The sequence below is a fragment of the Rhagoletis zephyria genome, unplaced genomic scaffold (assembly GCF_001687245.7).
Source record: "Rhagoletis zephyria isolate East Lansing unplaced genomic scaffold, Rhagoletis_zephyria_1.1 Rzeph_scaffold_00113, whole genome shotgun sequence".
Taxonomy (NCBI): Eukaryota; Metazoa; Arthropoda; class Insecta; order Diptera; family Tephritidae; genus Rhagoletis; species Rhagoletis zephyria.
This window is the reverse complement of record NW_016157197.1, coordinates 187,475-212,956: the sequence shown is the minus strand read 5'-3', so window position 1 is coordinate 212,956 and position 25,482 is coordinate 187,475. Positions and strand designations below refer to the sequence as shown.

At 36.6% G+C, this 25,482-nt stretch overlaps 1 protein-coding gene across 1 annotated transcript in view; it reads right to left on the bottom strand.

Annotated features, from left to right (window-relative positions):
• The window catches only part of LOC108378055 (uncharacterized), a 41,429-nt gene continuing 15,947 nt past the window's right edge, over positions 1-25,482 (bottom strand). The window contains exons 4-5 of the mRNA XM_017634359.1: positions 637-952; positions 1-528 (exon numbers count right to left, since the gene is read on the bottom strand). Coding sequence (XP_017489848.1) covers positions 199-528; positions 637-952 — 646 coding nt within the window. The 3' untranslated portion in view covers positions 1-198. The remainder of the gene's footprint in view (positions 529-636; positions 953-25,482) is intronic.

Here is a 25,482-nt window from a genome sequence, read left to right as displayed (position 1 = left end):
TTTCTTTTAAAGGCTGTTTTTATTTATGAATATCACTAATTTTATGCTGTAGAAGATATTTTTAAAATCCAGTAGATACTTAGTAAGTTATCGACAGACTTTTGTACAATACTGGATTTGAAAAGAAAATGAGTATGTATATTAAAGCAACGATAGATAAATGTGTTTATTTATAAGTAGGTGTTGTTTTTGAGCCACTCAACACACATATGAACCATAATAAGCTTGCTCTACGCTGGGAAAATGGGCACAAAACTTTTCGGTTGCCATATTTGTTCGAGTTGAAAAGGATACCACACGCAAGTCGCCATTATCCAATATTTGCAGCGCATTCAAAAACGGCGATTTTCTTAATACTAGTTTGCCTGGCACGACAAGTGTGTTTTGCAGTTCACCGGAGACGGGGTTATATTGAGAACAACGCGTTCTGGCCAAAATGCAGGATGTGACATTCGTATAGAAATAGATGCGATCCAGGGTATCCGTTAATTGCCTGGTGCCCAAGTTTTCTATATAACAATTGGATATCTAAAAAATTAGAGCGCACTGATGTCAATACGATATTTCGTGGGAAAGTCAAAAATTTGTTTCTTTCAAAGTCACCGACAACCCTGGGGATTACAAAAATCAACTTACCAAATTTTGAGCGTTGACGCGCCTAACGCAGCGCACGAATTCACAATAGCCCGAATAACAAGGGTCGACTGAAAAATCGGTGGATAAGGGCAGCGTGGCCGTTTCATTCACCATGGCCTGCAGAGTGTTCGCGCAATCGGCATAGCTTGTGTTGGCGATGTACAATCGGGCGCAATCATTTAAAGAAGAAATCAAAGCTGGTCCACTTCTGATGCTACCGGCTCTGAAAAAGCAGCCATAACAGCCATCTCTTGCTTGCCTAGATTGTGTTTGTGTTGCGTTGCAAAGCAAATTTAGTAGCGAAAGCAATTTGAGGCTAAAATAAAGAAAAAGCACAAAGTAAATAGACCGGGAGATGGGAAGAAAATAACAATAAAATTAGAAAATTTAATAAGTTATTTTTAAGCTCTTGGTCTTATTTTAGATAAAATATTAAAATTTTCCCGCTTTATTTAATTATATTTGTGTTTATATTTCGCCTATTCGCTCCATGCTTTTAATGCTTTGGTTAGGAAATATCTGCCCTCTCCCTCAGTTGCGTCGGTATACTTCTGTATTAGGCTGTGACCCGGAAACAGCGACATTTCGGAGACCTGTGTGGCTGACGAATTGGCTGGGAAAGGTAATCTTGAAACGCTATCGCCGGATCAAGAGCGGCCGGGAGTGCCATTGATCACATGGGGTACACTCTTGGATAAATAGGCCTCATGTCAGCTCAGCGAGCCACGAGCAGAAACCAAAACGTGCGCGATTGCATCTTTCTGACACACTTAGGGCCATTTTCTAATGTAAGCAGTAAAGTTGCCCAGTTAGGGCAGATAAATTGTTACTCACTTTAAAGTGTTTTGGTTTTCTTATCTTACCGGTAAAAATAAATTTGTTATTCCGTAGAGTGAAAATTCACTACATTCGTCATATAATTTCAAAGGTTGGCAATGCAACATAAGCAAATATAGAGCAAGAGCAATTGTTAGCAAAAACCAAGACCTTGGTTGAAATATCTAATATATCTGACTCATGAACCAAAACCGAACCGAAATTTAAAGTTGGGTACACATTTTTAGAGGTTGCATCGGGTGAGCAACAATTTATCGATTCGAGAAATTAATACGCTGATGAGAAAATGAAAACTCGTATATCGAGACGAAAAACAGGCCGGTAATCTAAAGGTTAGATGAGGAAACGGCCCTTACAAAGCTACTCTTAGCGGGGGTTTTAACGGGTCACTGTCCAATGTATTCATGTATTAAGGCTGAACATATCGCCGAATCCCATATGTCGCAGTTGCCTGGAGGATGACGAGGTGCAATCACCTTAACACTACCTCCTTAGGTGCCCAGCGTTTGCGAGGCTAAGGTTGAAGTACTTTATAAAATACTAGAACATTAAACCAGTGCTTAACCCATACAGTGTTTTAATTTAGTAGTCAAAGTTAGGGATAAATCGATACAAGTAAATCCAAGTACATACTCGATACTTTTCTCAATTTACCAAGTATTTTTGTACTCGATACTTTTTACTGCGATCCAAGTAGGTATCGAAAAAAAGTACTTGTATCGGAAGCGCAAAGCTTATTATGCTTCAGTATCTTCTTTGAAAAGCGACCCATTGGAGGAATTGGAAGATATGCGCACTACATTTCCGCAGCTGTATAAGCAAGCCCGTCTATACAGTGTTGCCGTTGTGCGACTTAAGGGGCAGTTTGACCCTTTTTGAGCGCCAATACTTTTTGACCCGACCTTTTGAAAATTTTGATTTTTTGACCCTTTTCCAAAATTATGTGCGACCTTTGCCCCTTTTCAGAGACTTTTTTTAGGAAATGTTAACAGAACCATGCTATCAAAAAATATTTCCTCCTGTGAGTATGAAAAAATGCATCACTTAAAACTTTTAAGGGAGATGTAATTCTTCTCGATTTATGTGTTCTAGTATCGCCCAATTGTCGAAATTCGATATATTTTTATACACTTTTAAATTTTTGCTTATCGCCAATATTGGCTTCTTTATGCGAATGACGATTTTGAAGTCCACCACCAAAATTTATGTACAGTATATTTTGTTTAGCTGCACAAATTTCTTTGCACGAAAAACTTGTGCACCTAACCGAAAAAGGCACTTAAGCGAATTTTCTTTACTACTTCAATGAGGAAGGTATCCGAATCCCTATGAAACCAAATAATGGAGAAGCACCTATCACGTAGAAAATAATGCCTGCGAAATTTTTTTCGAATGGTATCTTATTCTGTATATAACTACATAAATTGATAGCCATTTTCGTTGTTCTGCGATATGAGCAAAATAAATAAAAGCTTGTAAAATTAGGTAATTGTAGGGCCAGTGCAGGTAAACGTAATACTTTCTTTGATAATTGATACTAGTTGCACAATTTTTAAGGCATGTATCGCCAATGGGCAGGTATGTTGAATGCATCTATCGAAGCACTTTCCTTATAAATGTTAAAAATAATGTCTCAGATGCGCATTTTGGGGTAGGTATCTTAAATGTGCACTTAAAGATAAAGGCAGCAAAGCAAAATATACTGTATAACGAATTTATTTATAGGAAAACTTAAAACAAAATTTCTTAGTAGCTTTCGAAATTATACCGAGAAAGTAACCTCAATTATATTGGTCTGAGAGCTCCTTGGAAGGTTACAACTAAATTGCCAACATCTGCATAAACTCCTCTTTCTTTTCGTCAGAATCAGTGGAGGTTAAGTACCTCGAAGGTGTAAAACAAACTATAATAATTCCTTCTATTACGGCGGTTTTACATGGGTTTTTGTCAAGATTGGGCCTAAAGCCCACTATTTTTGCATCACACGATTGGGTTACCGAGTTGTACCATTTTTTATGTTGATATTGTTGTTCTAAAGATGAAGCAAATCTGACCATAAATTTTAAGGATAGCTCTCAATTAGAGATCGCCATGGGATATCGGGACCCGCAGGATCCACGGAACTGATTTGAAGATGACCGGGATGGGCGGTATCGGGAAGGTCTGTCCACGGACGGAATGGGACCAAAATCCTTTCCCGATACTACCGATAAAACCGCAACCTCCGCAAATTCAGAAAATCTTCCTTAAAAAATTTTTATGAAATGTGCACTTTTATGTTTTATTGAGACGAAAACGAACAGCAAAGCAAAACAAAACAATCGGAGGATGCCAGATCTTTCATATTTTATATATTTTTTTTAATTAATATGAAATACGTAAATTTTTTAGAGATAGATTACGCGGTCCCCGGGCCCGCGGTACAATTATGAAAAAGGTCGGAATGAGCGGGTTCGGAAGTTAAAAATTGAATTTAGGGATGGGCGGGACCGGGACTTAATACTTAGTCCCATACCCATCTCTACTCTCAACCCCTGCGCCACCTAACAGAAGACAAACACACTGATCCTTTCAAAAATCATTACACAAAATAACAATCATTTAACGCCATTTAGAAATCTGGCAGAAAATGGTTCCAATTGAATTATTCTTGCCATTTTATATGTACATATATAGATGTAGCTGTATTAAATTCCATTACCTTATCATAAGTGCTTCCAGATATAAGCGATATGGAAATTGCATTTTGTATGCGAGGTACCTCATCCCCCTTTCGAATACAAATCTCTTTTCGCCTTAAGTACGGTAATGATAACATATGCAGCTGTATAAACTTTCAGAACGTTAGCATAAGCGGTTCCAGAGAAATGCGATATGAGAATTTCAGTTTGTATGGGAGGTGCCACGCCCCCTTTTCCAAAATCTACCACTCTTCGTCGTAAGTACGGTATCGATAACATATGTTGCTGTGCCAAATTTCAGGACGTTAGCATTAGCAGTTTCAGAGATAATCGATATGAGATTTTAGTTTATATGGAAGGTGCCACGCCCCTTTTCCAAAATCTACCACTTTTCGCCGTAAGTACGGTATTGATAGCATATGTATGTGGTTGTGTAAAATTTCAGAACGTTAGCATAAGCGGTTGCAGGGAAAAGCGATATGAGAATTTCAGTTTCTATGGGATGTGCCACGCCCCCTTTTCCAAAAGCCGTAAGAGCGGTATCTATAAAATATGTTGCTGTGTCATATTTCAGGGCGTTAGCATTTGCAGTTTCAGGATAAGCGATATGAGAATTTCAGTTTGTATGAGAGGTGCCACGCCCCCTTTTCCAAAATCTACCACTTTTCGACGTAAGTAGGGTATTTAGAATCTATGCATCTGTGCTAAGTAGGGTATTTAGAATCTATGCACTGTGCTAAGTTTCAGTTCCCCAGGATAATTAGTTTTAGAGATATAGTGGTTTTCACATTTTAGTCTATATGTCAGATGCCACGCCCCCTATGTCTCGAGATTAAAATTTCTGGATTAGAGGAAGTTATATCCTTTAAATCGGTGTATGTTTCATTGAAATCGATCGAACAGTGCCTTTAAAAAAGGGATTGCAAAACTTTCTTGTGGCGTAGTTTCCTATCGAAAAATGGAATATTAAGATAATTGACTAATCTCACATTCTCTTTTATCCTGCTATTCAGCTTCGCTACTTTTAAACCACAAATGTCATCGCCGTCGGGAATGCGCAATCTTGTAATCTATCATTCTTTGGGTTGCTTTGCCTGTAAAATACTAAACGATAAATTAAAACAATCCTTAACATATGTAGTATGTGCGTTACGCTGTGATTGTGTGCTTAGTGGTCGTTAACTGTGCTCTTCCCATGTACACATTCGTATTCGCAAAATATTCCTATCAATTGATGCGAATGCGAATGTCGATGCAAATGTGTAAAATGATGCGAATCATTCGCATAACGATTGCGAATGCAAATATTCGCAACATCCCTGGTACATATCGTCGCTACTATGTCAAACTATCGAATGTGCGAAAATGCTTTTTCAATTATGATACATTGCGCATGCATTCAGAGTGGGGGTATTCTCTGAGTTATGCATAGGGATGCAAATTTTGGGTAATCGATACATCGATGTTTCGATGCATCAGACAAATTAACATCGATGCTAAAATACATCGCCAGAACAACATCGATATATCGATAGTTTCCGATGTTTCAAAAGTTGCTTGGTTGTAGTCACATTAAAAGGAAAATTTAATACTTTTCAATTCAAACTCTCTGTAATTCAATTAGAAAAATACTTACATATGGATGTATTTCCCTGTATTTATTCATTTCCCTGTAATTATTCCTTTACCATTCCTATAAATAGAATAGAAATGCATGCTGTCGTAAGTTCGTTGAGCCTAAAATTCCAAGGCCTAATTTCCTTGAAATTTCAACCCGGTTGAATAACTCAGTGAGAGGGGAGACCAGTATGTTTACATGTATGTATATAAAAAAATATTTATTGGACCAAAAAGTAGTGGGTAGGCACTGTGGCCAATGGTAATCAACTATTACCACCTCCGCATGGTTGTAAGCCATGCAGGCCCCCGCAGAAGACTCAGGAAGCAGTGTCCGGACGATGCATTGGACTAGGCCGAGCATACTTGAACTGCCATCAAATTATAACTTAAAAAAGTTTTATTACATGGCAGTTGAGAAATGCATGTACATAAATTTCATTAATTTAATGAAGGAAATTTTTGCACATGCAGCAGTACATAGCATGCATATACAGCGACGAGCAAAACTGTAACATGTTATAACACTTTTTACTTCAGCCACCGCTATCTTTCCAAGTTCTAACGACTTTCATACTTTTGTTTTATATTCTTGTTGGTACACCCCTACTCTCTCTCATAAAGATTTGAAGTCAATGCAACAACAATAATAAAACCAGCAGGCAAAAATGTAAATTAAGGCCAGAGTTACAGTTTTGCACTCACTCTCAGTTTTGCATTTTACAGTTATCTTTTACTTAGTTGGAAGCCAGATGACTTTTTTCTGTATTGTAATTTATTCAAGAAGTGATTACCAGTAGATAATATGGTTAATCACGAAACATAAATGTAAATAATAGATTTACTGCGAAAACGCGAGACCGTAGGAAAAGTGGAAAAAATTATGGAGCTCGCCACGTGAAAATGTTAAGACTGAGAAAAAATATAGCCTAAAATGTTATTAAGGACAAAGTAGGTCTGCCAAAAAATATTACGGTCCGATTTCAGAAGCGCTTAAGGTATTAAACTTTAATGCAAATCAGTAGACAGCGAGGCGAAGAGTTGCCAAATTGAGCGCAAAGGATCATAAAAGAAGAAAAAGGCAAATTTGATCAAAATACATGTGTGAGTGTGGCGGCATTTTACTGCATCGCGCGAAAACCGGACCGTTGCCTATTGGGATATGTTAGGCCTTTCAGAATGTATTAAAAAAAAAACACATTTTTAAGGTGCAATTGAAGGTTATTTGGTCTGACAAGACTAAATTAATTGCTTTCAATCAGATGGCCGGGAATGGTATTGGATCAAAGACCCAAATTAAGCCTAAGCGCATCATGTACTGCAAACTGTGAATCACAGTGGTAGGATCTTAATTGTTTGGGGTTGTATTTCAAAAATTTTGTTGGTCCGTTAGTACGCATTATGCGTAAGGAACAGTATCTGTTTATATTTCAACAAAATTTGGAAGATGTAGTCGAAAAATGAGAGTTTCTGCTGAAAAATCACCCAAAACATACTGCACATGTTCGCAAAGACTGGATACAAAAGCAAAAATTTGCTAATTTGAAATGACCTCCACAATCCGCGGACATGAATCTCATCGAGAATTTGCTAAAACAACTAAAAGTAAAGCTTACTAAGTATCCAAGTCCGTCCAATGGAGTACGTGAGCGAAAGCAAACTAAGGATATATGGGAGGATATACCTCCAGAATTTTTACAGAGATACAAATAAGGTATGCCAAATTGCATGCAGGAACTAAAAAAAGCAAAAGTAAAGTAAAAATTGTCAAAAAGTTATTAAAAATATATAAGTGCAAAACTGTAACATATGCCGTAATTTACATTTTTGTCTGCTGGTTTTACTATTGCTGTGGATTCATTATGAGAGAGGAAGTACAGGTGTACCAATAAGAATATACAACAAAAGTATAAAAGTCGTTAAAACATGGGAAGATAGCGCCGTCACTGTAGGTGCCTCGTGTTAGCAGTCGCGCCTAAACACCGGTCCTTTTTTAATGACTGTCGAAAGATAAGAGTAAACTCGGAATTTCTGAATATTCCTCAACAGAATAAGTAATAAAATTCATGGTCAGTAAAAAAATATTAGGAGCATAAGTCGATGTTAAAACATCACTGAAACTGGCATCGATGTATCGTCAATCTAGCGATTTTAGGAAATTGTAAACATCGATGGCAAACATAGAATTTTGAACCGATATTATCGATGTTTCAAAAATATCGATGCATCATTTGCATCCTTAGTTATGCAAAGCCCTTGCACGGTGCCCTGATCCCATAGAAAAAACGGGTTTTACTGGGAATGCCGTTCAATCTGTGCACTATGCAAGGGCTTTGCAAGACTCAGAGAATACCCCTAGTGATATGCAAATTGGCAAATCGTCAAGTTTCGAGTCTTCTTATAAGCAAAAAAAAAACTTCCCAAACTTGTTTCTAATGACAACAACATTTTATACAACAGTTTCTTTGCTCTCCTGAAAAGTGCCCATTTTCACATTTGATAGTCCGACATGGTAGCGACGATATGTACATACATGTCAATGCTTCATTTCAATTAGTCAAGTGTATTTTAATACCATGTTCTGACCGACATCGAAAACATGTTTTCGATGCTAAAACTGGTTTTCGACCTAAGACTTGTGTTTTCGTCCATGTAAAATCTGTCAAACGGAAACCAGTTTTCGCTGAAAACTACTTGAAAACTCACGCTTCACTCATTCCAATCGGTGTCTTCATTAGTTTTTTTCGATTATTTATCGAAGTGGAAGTCATATTTTATCATCGTTTTATTGTTAATTGGCTGGCCGAAGAAAATAAGAATGAAAGCAAAAGGTTGTATATGAAAAGAAAATGAAGGAAAAGTATTTTGGTTTTGTTTTTGTGTAGCAAAACTGTAATCAAAAGATGTAAGATATGTCAACTAAAACACTAACAGCCGGTGTGAACAGCCTTCAGCCCACAATCCCAAAACTCGTTCTCAAAGTGCTTTCGTTGTCGATCAGAACACGGTATAAGAGGTTTGCAGTTTTGCGGTGACATGTTTTCGGCAAACGATCAACTTCGGTGGCTACTGCTTTCGTTCACGATCATTCGAAACACCGGTTTGCCGAAGTCAGTATGAATATGCAGTGTTCACTAGCAATGACGGTGTTAAACTGCCCGGAAGTTTATGCTTTTAGAAGGGACATGTTTTTACTGCATATTCGGATTATAAAAATACGTATATTCTGTTTGAATCTTATTTCTCGGAAGTGTATTTTTCAACCTCTTGTTGACCTTCGAACTTAAATTCGTCCTAAACTTATAAAATCGACGAAAAATTTTTTATTGGAAAACGAATTAATATGAACTAGGGTTCATGATGGGCAATGCCTTACCCGGGTAGTGTACGAACGTACATAGGAAAATCTATAAGAATCTTCCATGGTGAAAAGTTATATTATGCCTCCGCATCTAAACGTAGTAGCAATAATTTTACGTTTGCAGTGGTATTTTCCCGCGGCCACTCCTTATAACCAGTTTTAAACCGACTTCAAAAAAAGGAGAGGGTTATCAATTCGTCGGAATATTTTTATACCAGAGCGCACTTGTGCACAAGGGTATATTAACTTTGTTCACATAACGGTTGTTTGTAACAGCCAAAATGTATACATAAATGCTCAGAATGAATAGAGAAGTCGATTAAGCCATGTCTGTATGTCCGTCCGTCTGTCCGCCTGTCCGTCCGTGTACACGATACCTCGATCAAAAATTGAGATATCTCAACGAAATGTCCGTCCGTCTGTCCGCCTGTCCGTCCGTCCGTGTACACGATAACTCGAGCAAAAATTTAGATATCTCAACGAAATGTCCGTCCGTCTGTCCGCCTGTCCGTCCGTCCGTGTACACGATAACTCGAGCAAAAATTTAGATATCTCAACGAAATTTGGTATGTAGGTTTCCATTTATCCAAGGTACGAAACGTACGAAAAATCTTTTTTATTCATACGAATCTTTGCAAAATTTCATTCTTTTATTTTGTGTTTCTAGCAAAATTCCGCAACGTTCCGAATAAATAATAAAAGATTTTTCGCACGTTTCAAAGGCAGTTAAAAAATGCGTATAATTTTCGTCACGAAATTGATATCATAAATTTTGTGTTTCTAGTTCAGCTTTCGTCACTCGAAAGTTTTACCTCAAAGAGGTGTTTTATTTTATATCAATTATTTTGGGGTAGCAAATTTAAAATCGACGAAAATACAAACAATAATCTAAACTAGAGTGCCAGTTACTGTCGAAATTCGACAGTTTTTCTAGCCTTGGAGATGTTTTCTAACTTAACACGTAGCAAAACTTATACGGTACAAATTAACTAACCGGAAAATCTTCTGTTGGTCTTTGGAGGACCTCGGCAGGAATTGGAATTGACCCGATACTTTCAAGTTTATCGATAAATTTCAATGATTTGATACATATCGATAGTTCCATGAATTTCAAGAACACTAAAATTCGATAACTCAACAAACTTCGTTAACTCGACTAATTTCGATAAATGTGAAATTCGATGGCTCGATAAATTTCGATAACTGAAAAATGTAAAAACTTTGGATACCTTTATAAATTTTTACTTTTGACATCCCCACATTTTTCGAAAACTATCGAAAAATTTTGATATCTCATTACACTCTGTTAGCACGATAAAATTCGATAAGCAGTGATAAATCGATAAGCTTATATAATCTTGAAATTTCGATAAATCGATATATATTGAAAATTCCATAAACTTCGCTTCGTGGAACCAACCAATTTCAGTAGATCAATAATTATCGATAACTCTGTAAGTTGAAAGAACTCCATGCATTACGTCACCTCGATATATTTCGTTAAGTCTATAAATAATGATCATTCAATAAATATCGATAACTTGATACATTTCTTTAACTTGGCAAATTTCGTTAATCCCACATGTTTTTATAGCTCGATAACTATCCGTAAATTTGGACAACTTAGTTTCTGTGTGTATAAATTTCGTCAACTCAGTAAACATTGATCGGTTTGAATAAATCGATATGGTGCGATAACTTAATAAGCATGGATAAATTTCGATAGCTATAAACTTCGATGATTCGATAAATTTCAGTAACCTTTATGGCTGATTTTATTTCGATTCCTATCGGAAAATTTCAGCTCTGTTAAACTAATTCTTATGTATTTCTCATTGTCTCCATTTTCGCCTTTATCTCAATTTTCGACTTTATCTTCACTTTTGCCTTTTTTTGTCTTCATCGTTATCACTTGCTTCTTCATCTTCATATTTATCTTTATTTCAAAGTTTAATTTCAAATACGAAGTAAAACCAAATGCGAAACCGCTTAAATTGAATAGGTTGCAAAAACAACCATACACAAACATGGAAATTTTTAAACGACGATTTTCATCCAATTTCGAAACTATAAAAACTCTCCTCATCTACAGAAAACTGCTTTTCCAACAGTGTTTTTGGATTTGAAATCGGTAACTTTACCTTGGTCTTCATCTTTGTTTTTATCTTTCACATCTTTGCTTATATCCTTTCTGTTTCTTCTCACGTAGATGAGATGAGGTGCGATGACGTGATAAGATGTGACGTGATTTTATGTGATGTGATAGGATGTCATGTCATGTGTTGTCATATCCTGTGATGTCATGTCATATGATGTCATACCATACGATGTCATATCATGTGATGTCAAGTCATGTGATGTCATGCCATATAATGTGATGTCACGTGATATCGTGTGATGTGATATCATATTATGTGATGTAATATCATGTGATGTCTCTTCATATCATGTGATAAAATGTGATGTGATGTCATGTAAGGTGATCACATTCCATGTTCCGATTAGTATATCGATAACCCTGTTGGTAACTGTGTCGATAAAAATACCGATAACAATATCCATAAACATATAGAAAAATACAACGATTGTAAGATCGATTAATTCATCGATAAATATAACAATCATCAGTATCGATTATTGTACATATCGTTAAAAATATAAATGACTAAATCGATAACAAAATCAATTATTTAATCGATTATTATACCTATAACAACTGCCGCTAAAGAAGTTTCAAGAAATGTTCTTACGATTTCAGTTACCCTAATTCTTATGTATCGGTCACTGTCTCCATTTTCGACTTTATCTTCACTTTTGCCTTCTTTTTTTTTGACTTCATCGTTATCATTTATTTCTTCATCTTCATATTTATCTTTATTTCAAAGCTTAATTTCAAATGTGTAGTGAAGCAACAGGCGAAACATGTCAAATTGAACATGTTGCAGCAACATGTATACACAATTCGAAAATGTTTAAACGACGGTTTTGGCCGTAATTTTCAACCAATTGTGAAACCATAAAAACTCTGCTTAACTACGGAAAAATGCNTCAAATAAATTGCTAAAAATATTATCTTAATCTAAATTATGTATTCAAATCGATGTGTCCATAGAACCATAAAATTTTTCGAATACGGAATAAAGCGAAAAAGAATGACCATATCCTTTTTATTCGAAAAAATAAAAAAAATAAAAATTATGAGACATGATAAAAACTTATCAACTTGGTACCAACTTTGGATACAATAAACCACTGTATTCGTCTGATTGTCTCGTAGATTATTTTTGTTAAGATTTCTTTTTTTAAGAAGTTTTACTTTAATCACGTGTGCGGTGTTGCACTCGTGCTATTAAACTAATGCTTTTTAACCGACTTCCAAAAAAGAAGGAGGTTATCAGTTCGTCGGAATATTTTTATTTTTTTGTATTTATTTTTTTTTATGTATGCTACCGCATAACTTTGGACCACGTCAACCGATTTCGATAATTCTTTTTGCAACGGAGAGGTAGTGTCTCAGAGGTGGTCCCATACTAATCTGGTTCAGAGCCAATCATTGGATCATGAAATATATATATATTTTATATGAGAATTGAAGTCGGTTTTTTTGCTAAAAATTACTTGTTTCTCAAGTAGTTTTGTTCAGTGATAATTTATATATACGTATGTAAGTAGTAGCGGCAATTGGGTGAACTAAATGCATTCATGCATACATATTTATGTACAACAGTAGGTAATATTGTACGCGTCTTCCCAGGTAGGTTAAGTGTGGGTGATAAACCAATGTAGCATAGTTAATGGGGAAAAATGTTACAATTTCGGCATGTGACTGAAAAAAACTCTAAAATACACACAAATTGTGGTTTCCAAGACATGTACGAAGTGATTAGCACAGCTGCATCCTTCAAGTTGTCAACTCGCGGGAAATTCCCCGATTTGCAGGGAATTTCGGTTTAGGTGGCAATCGGTGAATGGGAATTTTTTTTCGGGGAACTGGATATATTATTTTTTTATCTTAAAGTAACCGAATTAGACGGATATGTTAATTTTTATCCATTTGACTCTTTTTAGAGCGACATTTTATCAATTTGAATCGCAATATCTCCACAACAAGAGTTTTCCCAGATATAAGCTATACACCAGATGAAAGTTAAGATTTGGGCTAGATTTGTGGAAACCTAGAATAAAATCGACTGACCAGTTTTTGAGAAAATGCCCGAAATGTATATTTTCAGCAAATATGTTGAATGTACCCACATGCCCCCTTAAACCGGCAAAAGCAAAAAAACGTTTTTTGTTTCGCAAAACTTTAGTCTAATTTTTAAGAATCCGGTTAATCGTTTATGAAGCTTGAATACATTTTCTGGACACACTCTGCAAGACCTTTCCAACGATATCTCAACCATGTCGATTGGACGTCTGGATAAAAACTTCCAAATCTCGTGTATATATAAGCGAGTCATTTCAGCATGCTACTGTGGCTGCTTTCGTCATTCGCGCGCACTGCCGTGCGCTGTGATAAGCAGGCTGAGAGGAGCATAGAAAAAATTTCGATGAAAAAAAAAATATTTTTCTCGACTTCAAAACTACCCTGTGTATAAAACACAAACCAAAAATACACACCCAATACACACAAAGTGTCATTGAAATCGGTTAAGCGGTTTCGGTGATTAGCGTAAACGAACAAGTGACACGGGATTTTTATATATTAATAAGTACGTTGGGAGGAGCATAGAAAAAATTTCGATGAAAAAAGAATATTTTTTCTCGGGTTCAAAACTATCATATCTTTTATTTCAGTGAAATCCGTTAAGCGGCTTCGGAGATTAGCGTAAACGAACACAGTGACACGGGATTTTTTTATAGAGAGTAAAAACACTCATATTTCAAAATGGTTCCACAAAATTTCATTGAACTCGGTTAAGCGGGACACGGGATTTCTTTATAGTAAAGTAAGCACGATGAAAGAAGCATAGAAAAAATTTCGATGAAAAAAAAATAATTTTCTCGGGTTCAAAATTATCTTATCTTTTAAGGTGGAACCAACAATACACACCCACAAAATTTCATTGAAATCAGTTAAGCGGTTTCGGAGATTAGCGTAAACGAACACAGTGACACGGGATTTTTGTATGCTAAAATAAGATAAGCACGTTTCGAGGAGCATAGAAAAATTACGATGAAAGAAATATATTTTTTCTCGGGTTCACAACTATCCTATCTTGTAAGTTAGAACCAACAATATACACCCACAAAATTTTTTGAAACCGGTTAAGCGGTTTCGGAGATTAGCGTAAACGAACACAGTGACAGGGGATTTTTATATATTAAGATAAGCACGCTGACAGCAGCATAGAAAAAATTTCTATGAAAATAATTAATTTTTTCTCGAATTCAGAACTATCCTATATTTTAAGTTGGAACCAACAATACACACCCAATACACACAAATTTTCATTGAAATCGGTTAAGTGGTTTCGGAGATTAGCGGAAATGAACACAGTGACACGGGATTTTTATCTCTGTCTATACTTATAATAAAATTGTGGCAGGCCGATGTCTGTACCTTATAGATATTAAAGAAAAATTAATATGGTGGGTTTTTATTAGAGCCCCCTTGGGCTGGTATGTTTAGGTCCGCGACGCTGATTTTAACCTCAGCAAAATAGTTTGGTCTAATTTACTTAGAACTAATATTCGAAAGCCAACCAACATAAGCAATTCTTACGAAATTAACTTTTTCAACAGCCAGTTTAGTTTCAACCTTATCCAAATAAATTCCTTTTTTAATAAGTTAAATAATATCTTAGATCTAATTTTTGTCGATGAGAACTTAATTTTTCAATTAAACGAATGTAACATCCCAATATGTAAATCTGATATGCTTCACGTCATTATTTCTTTATCCCTCGAATTTTTTAATTTTTCTCCAGTGGCCACCAATGATTCGTGGTCTTTCGACTTCAGAGGTGCGGATTTTGATTACTTAAACTCCAGAATTTCAGAAATTGACTGGAAATCTTTCTTTATAACAAAAAGTGTATCCGAATGCTTTGACTTCTTTCTGTTCAACATCTTTAAAATCTTTCTCTCTCCCTCGTCGGCCCGCTCGAATTCATAAACTTCCCTGGTACACCAAGAACTTAAAGAAGTTGAAGAATCAAAGAAATAAGTATCTTAATCTATACAAAACTACCAACAATGTCTTTCTTCAACGAAAAATATCTTCAGTATTCGACTCATTTTAATGAGCTTGATAAAGTCTTATATAATCAGTATATTTCTCGGTATGAAGATGAACTAAAAAGAAACCCCAAAGCCTTTTGGAGGTATATTCGGTTAAAGAAAGGTTGTACGAATATTCCTACTTGAATGATATTCAATGGACAATATTCTGAGAGTCTATCGGATTCTGTAAATATTTTCGCAGATTTCTTCAAATCAAATTTTGTCAGCGATGTTACAACTGTTCCACATTCGGTGATTTTATTGACCGTTGGAAGGTTGCATCTGTTTCTCCGATTTTCAAATCGGGTAATAAGAATGATGTTAGAAACTTCAGGCCCATATCTAAACTCACCACATGTTCAAAGCTTTTTGAAAAAGTCGTGAAAGAAAAACTATTCTTCACTGTTAAAGAAGTTACTTAAATAATCTAACTGACTTCCAACTTTTTGAATCGTTATATCTCGGAAACGGTGGCTCTTGGGATAAAAATTATTTAGACATTCCATCGGAAGGTCCACCACGACAAAAAAAATAAAAGTCTTATATCTAACGTATTTACGGGCCGATTTGTCTGCTTTTTAAAATATATACTGGCTATGTAAGTAGAATCATGTTTGCGTAAAATGGCCTTCCTAGGTGGCACCAAGGTCGAGATATTTCGAAAAACCGTATTTATGGTCTGATTTGGTTCGAATTTGGCGTATGTAGTTGAAACATAATAAATCATGGATTTCCAAAAAACTTACCCTGAATTTGCACTAAAGTCAAAATATAAAGTATATTCTATATAAAATACATGTTTTATTTGCGTTAAAAGTTCATTTAAAAGTAATATTAACTAAAATATAACGATGGAAATTTATGTCACGTGACGCCACGTCACAAATCTGTACAAATGTGTACAAATGTACCAATCGAGTGACACTGCCTTAAAAATTTATGCAATTAAAAAAAAAATCTACAAATTTTCGTTAAAATTTCGAGCTTTTTAATTAAATTCTTGAGTATGCAGTTTTGTAGCCCATTGAATTCTAGTAGAATAAAGTACACGTTTCAAATGGCTAAAAACAGTGTTTGCATACTACTCCATAGTAGCAATAGCTACAAACCTATTGCTTCGCTTTTGCTACCGCTCTTCATTTGAAGAGAGCAGTAGCAGAGCAGGTAGTACAAAACGCGAAAAGCATTTGTATTACTCGGCTCCCGACTGGGCTTCGTTGTACTACTAACGCAGATGAATAGAGCACAAAAACGAACAATGTACTTTTTAGAGTCGTAGCAAATAAAAAAACTGTGATTGCAGTGAGGAGCATAGCAAAGCGAAATTTTTGCTTCTACTATTGCTATGGCTACGGGCTGCTAATTTCAGGGAAGAAAACGCCCTTTCTATTGTGACCTTAGAAAAAAACAAAAATTATAACATTTTATTGGAAAATTCAAAAATTATTTTTACATACTTGAGTGGGTGGAATCGCAAAGCATACTTTGCTTAGCTCATAGAGCTTTGGGTCACTTAACTGCATCTCTTTCCAGAAGTTTAAAACATTAATATTAGCTTTCATGTAAGGTAGCTTCAATGTTTATATTTTCGTATAAACTTCTGCTGCTTCATTTATAGGTGCTATCGCAGAGGATAAATAGTTGTCTAAAATTTCAAAGTAATTTTCTTCCGACTTCTACTTAACCTTCGATTCTACATAAAAATAACTAACTTTTCACATTTTAAAAATAACAATAGCTTGTTACGTACCCCTTCAGCCGTGCCTATAGGATGGGCTTGCAACGCTTGTTTGCAGTCGCGGTGTGTGCACTGGCGGATGTAGCGGAGCTTCAGTCTGGGGGGAGTTCATATACACGAAAGCAAACCAAGCCAACATCCTTCGACTCAGAGACCTAACGAAATTCTTCTAAAATTGCACACTAATAAACACTACCACTAGATTGGGCACAATAACCACCAAAGCCCGGAATCCCCTAACCCATGCAGCGCGCCCGTATATTTTTGCGGCTGCTCTTAACCCACCCTACCATGGCTTCTTAGATCTCAGCAAAGCCCCGTGTATCCCACACCACCCTTAGGAAATCAGACCTACATAATTACTTTAACAAACCATGGTACTACAATACTTTATTTTCTAAATTCAGCTCATTTGGTTCTACGATATATAAAAATTCAAAGCAAGTAAGTCTAATTATGAATATAACTCTAAATCTTAAACTAAAACCAATGTATGCTAATATTATTTTTGGGTGTATGGTTATACAGCTGATTTCCCTAACCTACCTCAACAATATGTGCTTTATATGGTCATTGACCCTAGTCTCTCAAAATTTATATATATATGTGCGTATGGGAAACTCCAAAATCTTATTTTCAATGCACACTCGTACGTGTATATATGTAGGCATAGGCAAAAAAAAATGTATAAGCAAATTTATAAGCAACAAAAAAAAAATTCAGAGCACGTAAAAAAACTAGGTCATATACGTAAGTATGTATGTATATTTATATATGGGCGCTGATCATCCAGAAATATAGGACAAGACCAAAGTAAACGAAAAGTTGATCAGGCACTCACGCTCATACTACGTACATACATACCTACATATATTTGCTTGCTTTAGTTACTTATGCTAAAACAAAACAAATGAAAGTGTAAAAGGAATCAAAATGAAGCTTGACTTACATTTTTGGTCGGCAACGCAGTCCCACGTAGCGAAGAAGGCCTTCCTTGCTGTGTACTTGCGGCAATGATGACTTGCTGAAACCCCTTTACAGTGTTTGTTAATTTTTAATTGGTCGTTATACTTTGTATAATATAAAGAAATAATTAAAATTGCAATCCGGCAAAAAAAAGTTGTCACAATAATTCTTTTTATACTATTTTCAGCGTACTTATTTTTTTGACCGCGACTGTATCACTCCTACTGAAGTGAACAAAAACAAAAAAACAATGCGAGAGTAAAAACGTAAAGCCAATGAAATAATACAGCCTCTCAACAAATATTAACTTAAAAATTCACCAATTTACACGATTGAGAGGGAGGAAAGAAAATTAGAACAAAGTCTATGTAAAAATAAAACAGGAAAATGTGAAACTACAACACGTTGTTGAGTTAGGTTAGAGTTGTGGGTTCACCACATGGTAATAATGTACATATGTACGTATGTTAACAATCACATATATATATATGTAATTAACATTAAGTTAAGCAGTAAGTAAGTATGAAAATGAAAGGTAAGTGCGAAAATCATAAAAATCTAACTTATGTTCAGAAATGCTTTAACAACGTGGTGATTTTTATATTAGATATATAAAAGCAACTCAAAATAGTTCTATTTTTAAAAGGTAAGCATAGGAATAAGGTAAGTATGAGAAGGTGAATGTAACATTATTTAATGTTAACTAACTTTATATATATAATTTTTGTTTTAACTCTTTCAATTTAGGTTTTTAGTGGTCGCGGATCCCTATTACTGAATTCAGCATAACTCAATTCACCATTCGAGATGAAACAATTTACTGGTGTATGCATATACGCATATACATACAAATATTTTCAAGCATCTAGGAATCTTAAAAAATTTAATATAACGGGTGATTTTTTTGAGGTTAGGATTTTCATGCATTAGTATTTGACAGATCACGTGGGATTTCAGACATGGTGTCAAAGAGAAAGATGCTCAGTATGCTTTGACATTTCATCATGAATAGACTTACTAACGAGCAACGCTTGCAAATCATTGAATCATTATTTTATTATTATTTTATACGCCACCGGGAGTAAAATTTATGCCGCGTTCGTTGTAATTGCAAGACTGTGGATTTTGATGGACGTACAGATGGCTGACTAGACCATATGCCCGAATAATTTAATTAAGGGCCGCAAAAGACTTCCAACCCACTGTCCAGATTAATGGTGATTTCCTTTAGTTGAAGGTTTTAAATTATTTCTGGAAGGGAGTTAAATTTATCACTTAGAGGAAATTCGGGTTTCGTTTTTCTACCACTTTCACAAAACATATTATGTGAATTTTTTTTTTTGGGGATCTCTTACCTATTATAATGCTCGCAACTTTAAGTCGTTATTAACTTTTTATCACAAAAAAAACCTTAAAGAAATAATTTTATTTTTTTATATTTTTTTTTCAATACTTTGAACGACCACGATGTAACCGACTTGAAGACTCCCAGAGAAAAGAACGAATAGTCATCCCGGAAGTTATTCCTAAGCCGGAAAATAATCAGATTTATCGATAACTTAAACATCACCGGCAACCATATGATCAGAAGATGCCATGAAGGAGATTTCGTTTTATCTTCGGGAGCTGTGTTAAGTAAGCGGAACAGGGTGTCCGAAAAGAAACACCGGAAGTGATAAAAAAAAATGTTCAATTGATTATAAAAACATACTTAGCTGCGGGGCTGTCTTTTTGTTTTTTTAGTCATGTACCTACGGTACACACCCCCCCACTTAGAGGGTTGGTGCGGTGGGAATTAACTTTTATCTTTTTGTATATCTTTTCCGTGATAAACTCGTCTACCAATTCGTATAAACAATTGCCTTTAACGGCAACGACTTTCGCTCTTATGAATTTAGGCGCGAACTTCGCACAAAATTTCTTACTGGCATCACTCAAAACAAAATTCCTCCGATATACGTAATCTCCTTTGTTGAAAGTTTCTGCAGAACTTCGCAAGTTGTCACGTTTGGCCGAATTATCAAACGCTTTTTTAATATTTTCAGTAACGGACTTGCGTATCAACTCAAGCTTGTCATTTCTACTTAGAATGTTGTCGTCTAGCGATTCCAGTTTTCGTAGCAATTTGTATTCGTCAGCATGCGAAGACATTTGCTGTCCAAAAAGAGCGTAGTATGGAGTGCATCCAATTGACTGGTGAAAGGAGCTTCTCAAGGATTCAGCGATGCTAGCTAAGTGCTTGTCCCACAAGGTTTGGTCCTCCTTTAGTTAGGCTCTTATTCCCGCAATTATGGATCGATTGACTCGCTCGCTCGCATTCGCTTGGGGGCTATATAGTGCGGTATAAACGTGTTTGATTCCGCGTTCAGCCAGTAAGTTATTAAATTGTGAGGATTTAAATTGTTTTCCATTGTCACTCAAGACAATCTCTGGAGTACCAAAAACGCTAAAGACTTGGTCGTTTAAAAAATCACATATAGCCGGTGTGTTAAAATTTCTAAGAGCTTTGAGCATTGGAAACTTTGTAAAATTGTCTAGGACTATTAAAATTCCTGTATTCCCTTGCTTAGACCTAGGGTAAGGACCTAGCAAATCAATATAAAGTTTTTGGAATGGTCGCTGAACGGCATATTGTGCGGTCATGGGCGGACGCAACGCAGTGTTCGGCGCTTTGCTACGCCGGCAAGTATCGCATTGGCTTACAAACTCTTTTACATCGACTGTCATGTTAGGCCAGTAAAAGTTCATTCTCAACCGCTCTAGTGTCTTCGCTATCCCACCATGACATTTAGTGGGCTGGGTGTGAGCGTTTTCAATAACTTATTGTACAAGATTTCTACGGATCCATAGCTTCCAGTTATATGTTTCCCGCTCTGGGTATCTATTTGGATGCTCAGTTCTTTTATACACTCGGTTATCTAGGACTTGTAAATCAGGTAGGCGACTCTCATTGCTCCGGACGTGGTTTAATAACTTCATATACTCATCGGACTGAAACTCGGACGATTCTATATCTACTAGCGGATGGACTTCTAACACTTCAGCTTCGTCAAAATTTTGACGTGATAAACTATCAGGCACTATGTTTAGGGAACCTTTTCTATGCTCTATTTTAAAGCGATATCCTTGCAACTTAAGCGACCATCGGGCTAGTCTGGTGGACAGATCGGTCTGACGCATAAGCCATTGTAGACTGGCATGGTCCGTCACAATGGTGAAATCTTGGCATTCAACAAAAGCCCGAAATTTATTAGGCTAAGAATAGCGGCAAGGCACTCCAGCTCCGTAACGCTGTAGTTACTTTGGGCCTTGTTGAGTTTTTGTGAGAAGTAAGCTATTGGAACTTCTACGCTATCCTCATTTCGCTGAGCTTAAACCGCACGAACACCAAGTTTTGACGCATCGCATTGAATTATGAAGGGTTTTTCGTAATTCGGACTCGCTAAGACCGGGGCTGAACATAGCATTTCCTTCAAGGTTTCGAAGGCTTTTTGCGCATCTTCGTTCCAAACAAAGCTTTTTCTCTTTTTAACAAGTTAGTCAAGGGAGTTGTGATGGAGGCAAAATTATCCACAAAACGGCGGTACCAACCGGCCATTCCGAGAAAACGCCTAAGTTGTTTTACACTGGTTGGTACTGGGTAATTTGTCACAGCCGAAATTTTGTCCGGATCGTCTAGATAGACGAAAACTTTGATTCTTCAATTGGGGTGGAATGACGCGATCCATCAGGCGGCAAAGTGCTTGAGGGGCGTTGCATAAGCCGAAAGGCATTACGCAGTAACAGTACAACGGACGATTAGGGACTGTAAAACAAGTGTAATCTCTAGAGTTTTCGGACAGAGGTATTGGCCAAAGGGCTCGACGCAGATCTAGTGAACTTATGTACTTAGCCTTTGGTATTCTACTTAATATACCATCAATATGTGGAAGGGGATATGCGTCCTTAACGGTAACGCTATTTATTTTCCTAGAGTCTAAACACAGACGGACTTTATTTGGCTTTTTCACTAGCACGACCGGACTGGACCATGGACTATTAGGAGACTCTTCGATTACACCTAACTTCAACATTTCGTCAATTTCTGCGTGAACTAATTTTTCTATAGCAGGAGATATGGGAAAATATCTTTGTTTTATCGGACGGACATTGGGCTGGAGTTCTATCATGTACTCCATAAGAGACGTTTTTCCTAAGCCTTCCTTTTCACAACTCGGGAATCTGTTTTTATTTATTGGCGATGTTGCTCATCACTTAGGAAAAGGGTGTTATCATCATGTTTTAAATCGAGTGTAACTTCGGATATTATGTGGGGTGCGATTCGGAATTTTAGCCAAAAATCTACTCCCAGGATGACTTTTTGTGACATGCTTGGAATTACAAAAAACGTGATCGTTTCGTTTTGACCTTCAAATTTTATTTCAAGATCTAAAATGCCGAATACAACTTGTGTTTTTCCGTCAGCGGTACACACAGCTGTTTTATGGGCTCGCAATTTTTTTTGTTTGCACACTTCTTCAGCGAATGAAGATCCTATACAAGAGACCTGCGCTCCACTGTCTAGAAGTCCTAAGTAATCTGAACCGAGAATCTCAACTTTTGCATATGGTCTAAGGTCAGGAGATTTCTTTATTATTGAGGAAACAAAGTTTTTAAGTGACTTGCGTTTTACCTTAATATTTCGCCAAAACTCTTTCATACGGGCGGACGAACGACTAACGGGTGGTGGTATCTTACTATCTCTATTGAAAATTCGATCTCTAACTTCATTATAATTTTGTAGACGAACTTCGTACGGCACAATTTCACGAACAACGGGACTGATTTTTAAATCATAGGAATTGTCGGGGCGTAGGAACAGCTGTTTCATTGTTAGTTCTTGCGATCGGTGCGAGGGTTCAACTTCGAAGCCTCGCTCACTCTCACGTTTCCCGAACAGGATCCGCAGTTTGGTCGATAGACCTTGGGTTTACCACAACCATAACAGAATATAGTTCGGTCTTTTAAGCAATCGAGATACCTATGTACCTCACCTCTGCAATTCCAGCAGACTAATTTGCTATTATCAACGGATCGTTTCGTTACTTCATCTATGTCACACTCTAAGTCTTCGGGTACTTCGGTCTCGTACTGAACCTCATTAGCATATCGACGTGGGATCTGCCGAGCGTTTGCGGAGGGAAGCGGATTTCCGGCCTTATTGATTTCACTAGCAAGGCTTTCTCCCTTCAAGCAAAGTCGACGCAATTTTGCAAGCGAGTTGATAGGGACATACAGCAATTGCTGTCGTACGCGCGGGCGCAAATTATGCTGTAGAATCTCAATTAACTCAGCTTCAGTTAATGGCACTTGTAAGGGTTCGGCAAGTTTAAGAACACTCGTCAAAACCCTCACTTATTCCCTGCTTTCTGCCCCTAATCTGTTCTTTAAGTTCAAAATCGCTTTTATGTTGTTGAAAATTAGTTCTGAGGGCCTGGCACAGTGAGATCCACGTAACTCGTTCCACAGATCGACGGTATCTCCAATACCAATTCTTGGCATCATGAGTAAATAGGCTCTGTACGTGCTCGCATAGAAGGTTGAAATTCCCCCCAAGTGTATCTATCACCTGACACTCAATGCGGTAGATAAAACTGTCGACAGACATGCGCGTTGACCCATCGAATGTGATGCCCCAACTCGAAATAAGTTGTGAAATTCTGCTGTAATTGGGAACACTTGACATGTCGCTAAAACGCAACTGGTCAACAGCACGATAGAAATTGTGGTTGGAGTGGTTCGGCAAGTGTGGGATGTCCCTTGGCCAGAACGGAGTCGAGTTATTAGGCTGGGGATTTGCATGAGCATTATTTCCTACTGGGCTAGTATTATCTACTGGTGGAACTGCCTGCGTATTTGGATTTCCCGCATTCAAGTTTAATCTAGTCAATACGTAAGCAAGAGTGCTTTCGAGTCTTTGCTCGATTAACTGTCCTACGCGGTTCTCAAGATCGTCAAATAACGTGGCCTGTCTAGCAGAGATTACAGCAGAAACAATGTTCCTAACGCGACTTTCCTCATCCTAATTGCTCATATTTTGTGATTGAGCCGTAGTCAAATTCGCGGTCCCTTCACAGGCCTGTCCCTGCTCCTGGCTATTCTGAGGCAGTTCTAAATCCCTATTACGACCTCGGGTACGTGTGCCCGTATTTTGCTGAAATTCCCTAGAAGTGCATTTAGCTCGGCATTGTGGACACGAGGAATTCCTCTTCAACCAGTTTAGCAAACATGATCTGTGGAAGCGATGAGAACACGCAGTCGTTAGAATATCATCGCGATCAGAAAATACTTCTTGGCATATCGTGCACCCTTGCGGTGGCATATGATCGTTGCTAAGATGAACGGACATTATAACCAATAATTTAATCAACCTATTAGCGAAAAAAGCAAAAAAATCGAAAGTTTTATCTAAAAAAAATTATTCAATCGCTAAATAAAAGCAAGAAATTTGTACGTAAAACGATTAAGTAGGAGGCCCAAACTGCTAACCAAATTTGGAATTAAGATATTTAAGGCAAACAAAAAGAGAAAACAATATTCAAAGTCCTCCACTGTCGCAACCTCAGCAAATCCAATTCAAAAGCATATAATTTTCATAAGATATCTAGAAACACGTTTATTAAAAAAATCTATACACATACATATACATTCAATCTATGTGCATAGGTAGTAAACAATGTGCCTAATGATACATGTAGATATGTAGATAGATAAACAATAAATAATAACTGGACATATGTATATATATAGTATGTGCTATAATTCTTCCACATTAACGGCAAAGTGAAGAAAAAAAATTATTTAATCAATCTATCAAGCGGATTGAAACGCAAAATAATGTATCTGCAGCAGAACAAAATTTGATCGTCAAGAAATTGGTCTGACTCCTTAGTGGTGTGGTAGTATAGTTTGGCTAGGGTAACTCCAAGCTAAACGGCAGTGGGTGCTCAAAGAATTGGTACAGAAAAAAAAATAACCAAATTAAAACTCTAAAAATTTACAAAAAAAAGATCTCGAAAAGAATTGGAGACCAACTGAATGGTCAGAGCTTCCTTAATCTGAGAGGTAATTTCGCTATCGGTTGCCTAGCTGGCATATAGTTGAGCTACAAACAATGTTCCAGATAGTTATCCTAACTCATGAAAACCCTGAAAACTCGAAAAAAACCAAGTTAAATAGTAAATGTATACCTCATCATCAGCGGTCAGATCTGTGTACATAAAGCCTTTAAGATTCTGCAATTCCGGCATCAGATTTGACATACTACTAAACAACTACATAAAAAAACTAAATGTCAATTGAAATGGTCATAACCAAAAGCATATAGCTATAAGTTTTGCAATTCCACATCCAATCAACTACAATTAGATACTAAACCAAAA